Genomic DNA, 10,925 nt, shown 5'->3' with positions numbered 1-10,925 from the left:
CTGTTGCGCAGCCTGCCGATCCTGGGCCCCATCAGTCAGTGGACTATCCTGACTTGAACCAGAATGGACTTACCAATGGAAAGAGAAATCAATAAATAGAAGTATAAGCACACTTAGAAATATGAAGATACAGTCAAAAAGCATGTTGGAGGAAAAGTCAACACAAATGAAATATTTGACTTTGTAAATTATGATTATGCTTATTTTGTTAAAAAAATCTCACTCTAGGCCTTTTGGGCAAGCTAAAGGTCCTCTGGAATTCTTTCCCAAAGTATCCCCCTTCAATAAACGTACTCGTTCTGTTCAAACCTTAAACTAAAACAAAACAAAAACTCACCGTAGCCCTGAAAACATAGGGGCTAAACTAATGTGAATGAACCAACTCCATTGAGAAAAGCCTGGGAGGGCTCAACATTTTTCAGAATTAGTAACTGGAGACTCAGACGACTCCTGCAAAGTCCACCATCCTTACAGAACCTGGTGTCGTGGTCTGTGGATAGTTTCAAAGTAACTCATTTTTCCCAAAGAATGTTTGGTCACCAAATACATTTTATACTTTTCAAAATTAATAAGTTAAAGAACCACATAATTAATAGATCCTTAGAGTCTTTAAAAGGAAGTCAGCTTCCCTGTAAGAGTAAACGAACAAGCTCATAAACTTCCTACACCATATGCTGACAGTGTTGACGAATCATACAGACTGCATGGTGCTGTTCTTGCATTTTTACACAGACGAAAGCAAAGCAGCTGGGCCAGACAGAACCGCCTGACTCAGCTTCTGTTTGTCCTCACATGGCCGGAGGTACAAGATGACCCTGGCAAGGTCATGAAGTCGGTCTTCCTCATCTCAGCCTCTTTGCAGTTTTGTTCTCATTTCCTCCAAGCCTCTTTTCCCTATCAAAGCAAGAAGAATCCAGTGGAAGGGGATGTAAACTTGTTTTCCTGGGCTCTGCATTTAAAGTCTTTGTAGGTCGTTTGTAGATATTTTTTTTAAAAAAGAATCACAAATAGATTTTTTAAAATCACAAGCTATTTCCTTCATTTCAAAATGATAACAATTGCATGTGAACATTTGTTTATTTGTATTAGCTATTAAAATACCATTGCTCCCAAATGTGCTTTGAAGTAATGTTTCTCAAATTGTAATCATCTGGAGATCTCGCTAAATTGCAGACTCAAATCCAGTAGGTCTGGAAGAGGACTTGCAATTCAGCATTTCCACCAAACTCCCAGGAGATGGTAAAGCTGCTGGTCTGTGGACTATATTTTAAGTAGCCAAACTTAAAACTATGTGGTAAATGGAATGTTTCAATTGATGAAGCCTTGTTTATGTAGTAGTAAAAACCAGAAGCTTCCCAATGTCCTAAGTGGCTTACTTACGGTCTCACTTCTGATTGATTTGAGGGTTTGGTGGTCTATCTTTCTTTGTAAATTTCCCCTTTTCATCATAGATGCAATTATATATCAATAGACTTCAAAAAATAAATAAGAATGAGAAAGATATAATTGACTGAAATTGCAATCTGATAAATTATTACATCCTTTCATACTTTGTAGAGTTAATAAGAAACTGGAAGCATGGACATCAAAGATATAGTAATTTAATAATATTAAATTCTCTATGATAAATCAATGATTTTAAGAATTATTCTATTACATTATATAAATGTATATACAAATACCTAAATATATGTATTTATATATATCCTTTTCTATCTCTTTTCTTTCTTTCCTTCTATCTTTGATCTGCTTATGGTTCTGCAATATTATATGAATTTTTTATTACTTCCAAATTGATTACCAAAACCAAACCCAAATCGTCAATGTGCCACTCTGTATCAAAGTACCCTGTTGGCTAGAGAACTGCCTCACAGAGTTACCCACATCTTTCTCTTACTGAACAGTAGTGGCTCTAACTGCCAATTTTTCAACTCGCATCCTGGCACTTAAACACTCTACCAGCAGGGCTCCTTCCAAGTTGATTCGCCCCAAGCCCCCTGCTCTCAGGTCTAATCCAATTCATAGCAACCTCGTAGAACAGAGTAGAACTGCTCCTTTGGGTTTTTGAGACCTTAAATCTTTAAAGGAATTGACAGCCTCATCTTTCTCCTGTGGAGCAGCTAATGGGTTTGAACCACCTACCTTGAGGTTAGTAGCCTGATGCTTAATCCAGCGGGCCACCAGGGTACCTTCAGTTGACTAGGGTTCGCTAAATGACAACACTTTAGTTACAAATTTACCATCTTTCAGATGGTTGGAAAGTTTATGATAGGATTTTACTGTGATACTGCTTGACAGTTACATTACGCAAGTCCCAGGTGTGGGTTCTCTTCAGAGTCTCTCCTGAATCCTTTCTCTGGCTTCTGGAGAGTAGCTGGTAGTGCTGGTAACAGTCAAAGATGCCCAATGGCGGCGAAGCAACATTTGTGAATGAAAGCATTCATGAGGCTTCCTATCTTTCTTGTTTTCTTATAGACATAAAGTTGTAACTTCCACATAACCTCAAACAGTTTCTATTTCCAGTCTGTGTCCCTGGGGGGATTATTTGGCAGTGCATGCAGCATTGAATAAACTCCTCCCTCTGGCCAGCATTCAACTTTTATACCCTATTTTTATTTTTGGAAATACTTTTTTTTTTCTTCCACCCAGTATGCATATTTTTACACTTCTTCTGGTCCTTCCAAACTTCCCTGAAGTCTGTTTCCTGGCAATTTGGGAAGTGAGAAATGTCTGCGTGGGGGAAAAAGTGAAGACCCATGTGGTGGTGTAATTTTAACAGGGCAGCATGGCCTGATGCTGGCCCAGGGGCCGTCTTGTGATGTTTTCCTGAGCTCGCTCCACGTTTCCTATTCGGCTCCTCTGATGGCTGCACAGGCTGCCTTACACAGAGGTGTTCGGGCCTGCTTTCAATCAAGCATGTGCTGACTCCCAAGTACAAGGTTGAATTTAAGAGTCTTAGTTTGGAGCTGTGGGAGAGAGGGCAACTGTATGCATTGAACTGTTGTCTTTTATTATTCTGATCTTTAAGTCTCTCTCATTCTGATCTTTAACTATCCATCTTAACAATAGGCTGGGAAGCCTTTATGAACTTATGATTTCCTTCATTTCATCAGCAGGTGCTTACTGAGAACTTACTATGTGCCAGGCAGGCTCTCAAGTACCAGGACTGCGGCAGGGAAGGAGACAAAGCTTCTGCCCTCTATTGGCCTTATATTTTCAGATATATATGCTTCCCTGTATTACATTTTAAGCTCTTGTTTATGCTGTTACATTAGCCTCTACAACCATCAAATTTTTGTGACTGTCTAATCCTTCACTGAGTAGGAGGTCACAGTCCCCATAAAGGAAAGAAGTTTGTGGGTGATACATCTGAGATAATTTGCTCATAGCATACAATGCTTCATTCAGAAAACTTTCATGTTTTTCTTTATTATTTCCTTCTTGTAATCTTTTAATCTGATTGAAGTAGGAGGGGGGGGGGAAGTCTCAATTGGTACTAAACTGCCGTTAACATCTTCCATTATTACTTTGTCATGTGATGGTCTCCTCCAAAATGTGTACCCCAGTTGTAAGGTTTTACAGGCTACCAACGCGACTGCCAAGGAGAAATATTCAGAATGGGGATTGCAATCCAGAGAATCGCCCAAGATGTTAGTGTCTTGTGGATGACGGGTTTTTCAGGGCACAGAGTAAATATTCAAAACGGTGAATCCTAAATTTAAGCTGCTAGAAATTCTTCATAATGTTCTCTCTTGTAATTTCCTCCAGAGCCATGTTTGATGATGACAAAGAACAGAGGACTGCCAAGTCAAAGAACTAGTTGCAAACATAGAGATATTCTCCATGTTATCAATGCCTCTGATGATGAGTAATGCCCTTTGCTGATGTAGGAAAAGCTCTGAACCCTCAGCCAGAGCGCGGCATGGGCTACTAGGGACAAGGGGCGGGGTGGGGGTGGGGGGATGGTGTCTGCAGAGCCACAGCTAACTTTGTGATCACACCAGCTGTGACTTATTCCAGGTCCAGCAAAACCAACCACTATTCCAGACACGCTGGCAGTCCTTTTCAAGTAAGATGAGCTTCTCCTCCTTGCCCCATATCAGTCAGTATACAAACGGCCCCAAAGAGTGAGCTCTTTTGTTTACTTTCTATGCATTTTCTAACCACAAACATTGGCTGAGATTTCATATGTATGTGGTATTGTACGTGGGTGTCTTGCATAACTATATGCTTGGTTCTAAAAGGAAAAAACCAACAACTCAGGAATGTTTCAAAAATTATTTCATATATGATTATCATACAATATTACAAAGTACTATGTGCAAAGTTCCATTGAAAAAGTTGTTTACAAAAGGAAGTATACATGGTATATACTGAGAATTCTAGAAGTATAGCAAAGCCCAGGCTAAAAAAGGTACAAGGTACAAAGTCAACCAAAGTAGATGATGATACATCTTTACATAGTATAACATGGTTTTGTAATTACCTATGTTACATTAATTGAAGGCCCTCATAGTCTGTGCACCCATAAGTTTTATAAAACATGCAAATTGAACTTCCCCATACATTCCTATAAGTCAGATGGGCTTTTTTGTGCCTTTCCAAACTCTTTCCCCAACAGTATTTTATTTAACTCAATGAAAGCCACATTACACATCACTTGGTTTCTGTCCCTATCTGATGCTGTGGGTCTGGATTTGTTGGGGGTGGGTATTGTTTATTTACTGATGGTGGGTGTGGTGGGGAGTTAACATTTACCTTTTTTCCTCATGGGATTTTCAAGTTTTTTTCCAACAGCAAGAAACATATGGGACAAATTTTGCCAAATGTCATTATAAATTTACAGTACACATTTGAAGCATATGTGTTTCCTTCAATCTCCTTTTCCCACTTCCTCCAAACAGCCTGGCCCAGCAGACTGTATTCCTCAGTCCTTTCTCTGAGTCTGTATATGCTCTCTCAAGCTCCATCTCCATCCACTTCTCTCCTTATTTTCAGTGTCACCAGTTAAACAAAATAAAACGGCACAACCCAACGCCACATGCCTGAGATGAGAACAGATCTGATTTGTGAAGGCGTCGTGGCCCGTGTCAGTATTACCTTGCAGCAGCCTCTTTCTACAAAGTTGCCCAAACATCCGGCTACAGAAGAGAGACTCTCCAGAAGCAATACTTTCAAATCTAGTATTAGATTTATTTTGAATATTAAATGTTAAAATCACATGCATAATTATAGAATATTTTAAAGCTACAAAAATATTTAAAAAAATCAATCCTGACAGTTTACCTGCAACTGTTATAAAAATTTTCATGAAATATATAAAAACACAAAGGCTCTTTGTGAAAACAAAGAGAAAGTACAAAAGAAAAGGAAAAGGGTGGAGTCATCCACAGAGCTGAGAGAAGTACCAGACGCACTGCATCGGACAGTCTTGTCAAACACCTGCTAGTGAGGTCAAGAGGAGAGCTTACACCTTACAACGTTTATTCAACACCCATGTACATACGTCTAAGCCAACACAAGGAGCCCTGGTGGCATAGTGGGCTGCTAACCATATGGTTAGCAGTTCAAAACCATGAGCTGCTCCATGGGCAAAAGAGGAAGCTTTCTACTTCCTTAAAGATTTACAGTCTTGGAAACCCACAGGGGTGGTTCTAATCTGTCCCACAGGGTTCCTATAAATCAGAATTGATTGGAAGAGAGTGAGTGTTTTGGAAGCCAATACAGAATCTGGCTTGCGGTAGGTAGTAAACAGTCTCAGAACACGTGAATCATCAAATGCAATTCTCCATCACAAAGTGAGTACTGGACTGCTTCTTGAGCCTCAGCTGCCTTGCCAGGGCAATGTGCCTCAAGGTGTTTGAAGATGCCTTTGGCCAAAGGCTCTCCTGCATGACACAGCCACTGAACTGTAAAGTCCCCCAGAGCTGTTCAAGCAGAAGCACTTGCAAGCCAGAAGGCAACAGTCCAAACTCCTTTTGGCTATGTTGCTGCCAAGTCCCTCCTAGCTTCTAGGCAGTGGTGAGGTCTTCTTCACCATTGTGGAAGATGACACCATAGGGGTGGTTCTTGACGCGCTTGTACACAAAGTGGAAGATGTGGGGCTGTGGTCGGCTATGCAGCTCAGCCTTGATTTTTTGAGGGTAGGTGTCTTCCGCCAGCTGCTGCCAAGTTTCATCAACGAAGAGAAAGAGGCTGAACTCCTCAGGGTCCCTCACCTTGAACTTCTCAGCACAGAGCTGGCACACATCTTCTGTGGTGATATAAGGTCTTACCAAGAGAGTCTTTCCTGTGCAGCCACTGCTGACATCCTGGAATGCAACTCGGAGATAATTCTGCAGGGCGGAAAGAGAGATGCTGGTGACCAAGAAGCACCCACGGAAACCCACAGCTCCCGTGAACTCATGGCCATCTCATTGATTCCGACTCATAGCAACCATGTATCATAGAGTAGAACTTCACCTGTGGGTTTCCGAGACCTCAACTCTTTACAGGAGTAGAAAGTCTCATCTTTCTCCTGCAGAGCCCCTGGAGGTTTTGAACTGCTAACTTCATAGTTAGCAACCCAATGTGTACCCCACTACACTACCAGGGCTCCTAGAGAAACCCAGTGGGACTAGTTAATGGGCATGTTGAGATGCAATAAAAGGTCTAGCCTATAAGCTTCCTCACCATTGTAAGCCACTGTGGCTTTCAAGTCCACGAGGACTTGAAAGACAAGGGAAAGGAACTGACCTCATTTTGGTCAGTGGGGTGGATGACATTACATGTCAACTGATTCCAAATATCAAAACAGAAAGCCTACTCAGCCCTTGTTCTGACCATGCTGATGGATGAAGAAATCTCTGGTTTAGAGTATGAATCAGATGCAATGCTGGTTTTATTCATTTCTGCTGATCCTTTAACATAAGTCGATACAACCACATGTATTGCACTTCCTTTGGGAACACTTTTGTATGAAGCATCAGCAATAGCAATCATTTTGACCTTCCAAAATAGCAATGTCATCTGATTTAACCAGATATACGATTCCAGGGGGCAAATGGAAAAATCAGATATGTGAGGAAGTAAAAAGAGATGTCTACATTTTGAACACTGAAATAGTGCTGGGTGTTTGCTGTCATGAAGTAGAATAAACACACACACACTCTAGACTGGCTCACATAATCCTAAACGTATACCAAAATATGTACTCTTGTAGGTTTTGTGATCCTGGGTAACTTGTTTCAACTGTTTCAATCTCCAGTACCCTTAGGATAGGGTTACCAGATAAAATATAAGCTGCCAAGTTAAATTTTAATTTTAGATTAAAGTCAAATCATGTTTTTGTGACCTGCTTTACACCCTCCTCAGGAATGAAAGAGGCGCTGATTTCTGCCCAAGCCCCCTGAGGTCACCTGGGGTGCACTGGGATGACAAAGAAAAAAACCACAAGACCATATGCATGAGTGTAGAAAAAACATTTGATAAAATCTAACACCCTTTTTAATAAAACTCTTAAGATCAGAATTCCGTAAGCCCAATCATGTGGCACACACACCAAAACACAGGTGGTCTAGTGGCTCAGTGTAAAACCTCAAAGCATTATCTGAAGATATGTGCAGATTCACACATACTTTTATAGATTGTGAGCAGACAAGATTTGTTGTGTTTAATAAAGATTGCTCTAACCCTCAGCCAACACTCTTCTCTAAGAAACAAATGGGAATCCCACATTCTTGGCTTCCAGCTCTGGTTCAGTTATGATAATTGTCAATCTGAGAACCTAGACAGGACTTGGCCCCCTCTCAAATTCCTAGGCCTGGCTTCTTGAATTAGCAACTTCAATTCTGAGATCTCCTCCTTGGGGTGGGGGAAAGAAAAGGGAAGGAAAGAGGGGAAGTCATCTTTGCACCTCCCTCATCTCAAAGAGACAAGGATGATGGCAGCACATAATTTCTGCTGCCTTCCCTTGACCCATCTCCTTTACACATGTCATCTCCCGATGGACTAAAAGACCAAATTCTGCCTTCATTTGAATCTGGGGCAAAGTTATATATTGACAATAAAACAGAGAACTGAAGCTACAAGGGCAGAGGGTGATTTAAAATAACCGTTTCTGCTGGAGGACCCAACAAAGGAGTCCTAGTGGGTCCCTGGTTCTGCTGTGGATGCCAGCCCTGGGTTCTGGGCATAAAAGGTCACAACGTGCACACCCTTGCTCCCAGCTCTTTACCTGAAAGTCGTCCACAGAAGGGATGGTTCGGTTGGTGGTCCTCCGTTTGTGCCACTGCCGCAGGGTATCTCTGGTCTCTGAGCTGAGCAGCCGTGCTGCCTGTTCTTCCTGGAAATTCTTGATCAGTGAAAGTGCTCCGTAGGCACTAGTCAAGTAATAGCCTCCTGAGTGAACCAAAAGAGAGAGGTGTCTGAATTTCAGACCCTGGCAATTATAGTCCCCCCCCCCCACACACACACACCTACAATTAGAGGCCATGTTCTTCTTCTCTTCAACAACCATGTCCTTGTGGGATCATACAAGTATACATACTAGGAGGTATCCACCCCCCCTGCCCCCAAAGTGGATTTTTTTTAAAGCTATGTATTCAAATATTTTTACAAAACAACCTTATCACTTTCAAAATACTCTCCATTATACTTAAGACATTTGTCAAATCTGAGATTACATTCTTGGAAACATCTTTCAAATGCATCTGTTTGGATGGCTGGCAGCACCTCCCTTGTTTTTTCTTCCTCTTCTACTCATCAACTCACTATCTTTTCATGTCCCTTTTCATTGGTGAAAACAAAAAGAAGTCACATGGAGCAAAGGCAGGTGAGTAAGGTGTGTGGGGCAAGAGAGGCATGCTGTTTTGGCCCCAAACTGGCACACTGAGATGGCTGCATGAGCAAGCGCATTGTTGTGGTGGAAAAACCAGTCCCCTATCTGCCACAAATCAGACCTTTTTTGTCTCATACAATTATGCAATCTTTTCAGAACCTCTGAATAGAAAGCTTGATTAATAGTCTAACCTAGTGAAATGAACTCCAAATGCACTATCCCCCTCACATCAAGAAAACAAATGAGCACCATCTTGATCTTTGATTTCACTTGATGAGCTAGTTTTGGGTGAGTTGAAGATGGCATCTTCCACTGACTTGATTGATGTTTGCTTTTGGGGTTATAAGAATAAGCACCATGTCTTATCACCAGTAATGACCTTGGAAAAAAGTCTGGGTCGCTTCAGAGCTGTTCTTTTAAAGGATGGCATGTTTCCAGTTGATGCTCTTTTTCCTGGTCAGTCAGAACCCGAGACACAAATTTCACAGTGACCCTTGTCATTCCAAAATCTTCCATAAAATTCACTGAAGCGAGCTCCAAGATAGTCCAGGTAACTTCCCTATCCCTTCACTAGTCTGTCATCAGTCTTAGGACACAAGTGCATTAATTTTGTTGACATTTTCATCCATTCAGAAAGTTGATGGATGTCCAGAACAAGGTTTGTCATCAATAGACATTTCACCATTTTTGAAATGAGAAAATCACTTGTACATGAATTTTTCCCATAGCACTGCCCTTGTAAGCTGTGTCCAACATCACAACAGTTTCTGTGGCATTTTTCCTGAGCAGGAAACAAAATTTCATAGCTGCATGCTGTTCTCTTAAATCGGTCATCACAAAAAACGAGGTTCGAGCAAAGCTGCTTTTATGAAAAAAATTCACCGTGACCAGAGAGAACCTTCCCAGGTGATGCCACCAAGTGCACTAACTCAGAGAGAGCTGCTTGATGCTTGCCTAGTGGGAAAAATGTGTACTATGAAAGATCCACCCAGCGGATTTTTTCCCTTTGTTTTTTTATACCCTCTCATACATGAGGGCATCATTCATTCATTCATCCATTTGTTTATTTGGCCAACATAGATGCCAATAGATATATTGGCTCCAGTTACATTTTAGGTAAATTATAAACTTTGAAAGAACAACATACAAAAGTGTGTTCACAAAAATATGGTCTTGGAAATGATGATAGCAACATATGTACAAATATGCTCGATACAATTGATGTATGAAATGTTAGAAGAGCTGTAAGAGCCCCCAATAAAATGATTAAAGAGTTGTAAGAGCCCCCAATAATATGGTCAGTTAAAACTAAATTCTCCATTACTTTGGGACTAATGTAACATAACATAGAGAGAAAAATTATGGAAAAGCAAGTGATATGATGACACAATACTTGCTTGCTGAAAGTGAGGAGGATTTGAAGCACTTGCTGATGAAGATCAAGGATTGTAGCCAGCAGAATGGATTACAACTCTGTGTAAGGAAGACTAAAATCTTTACAAGTGTACCAATAGGTAGTATCATGAAAAATAAAGAAAACATTGAAGTTGTCAAGGACTTTGTCTTATTGGATCCACAACCAATGATCATGGAAGCAGCAATTAAGAGTTAAAGAGACATAACGCATTAGGCAAATCTCCTGGACAAGAACTCTTGAAGAGCAAGACTACTGAAGAGCAAGGATATTGTTTTGAGGACTAACAAGAGCCTGACCCAAGCCATGGTAGTCTCCATTGCATCATATGCATGTGAAGTTGGACCCCGAAGAAGGAAGACCACAGAAGAACTGGTGCATTTGAATTGCGGAGCTGGAGAAGAATATCGAAAGTATCACGGACTGCTGCAATGACAAACCAATTTGTACTGGAAGAAGAAAGTAAAGCGAGAGTACTCCTTGGAGGCCAGGATGGCAAGACTTCATCTTACATCTTTGGACATACTGTCAGGAGAGACCAGTCTCTGGAGAAGGACAGCGTGTTCAGTGAAGTGGAGGGTAGCAAAGAGGAGTAAATCCCTCAGCAAAAGGAACCGACACAGCCGCTGCGTCAATGGGCTCAGGCATAGAAACAGCTGTGAGGATGGTGCAGGACCAGGCAGTGTTTCCTTC

The 10,925-nt window shown here is 41.2% G+C and overlaps 1 protein-coding gene across 3 annotated transcripts in view; it reads right to left on the bottom strand.

Annotated features, from left to right (window-relative positions):
- Positions 1-5,637: 5,637 nt before the first annotated feature.
- Positions 5,638-10,925, bottom strand: part of RIN2 (Ras and Rab interactor 2) — a 202,091-nt gene continuing 196,803 nt past the window's right edge. For all 3 annotated transcript variants that reach the window (XM_045295366.1, XM_045295367.1, XM_045295368.1), the window contains 2 exons: positions 8,216-8,379; positions 5,638-6,335 (listed from right to left, as the gene is read on the bottom strand). In XM_045295366.1, coding sequence (XP_045151301.1) covers positions 6,012-6,335; positions 8,216-8,379 — 488 coding nt within the window. In that variant the 3' untranslated portion in view covers positions 5,638-6,011. The remainder of the gene's footprint in view (positions 6,336-8,215; positions 8,380-10,925) is intronic.

This window comes from Echinops telfairi, unplaced genomic scaffold, assembly GCF_000313985.2.
Source record: "Echinops telfairi isolate 266 unplaced genomic scaffold, ASM31398v2 ScPeMD7_5592;HRSCAF=6446, whole genome shotgun sequence".
Classification (NCBI taxonomy): Eukaryota; Metazoa; Chordata; class Mammalia; order Afrosoricida; family Tenrecidae; genus Echinops; species Echinops telfairi.
Note: the sequence above shows the minus strand (reverse complement) of the source record. Positions and strands in the feature narration are given on the sequence as shown.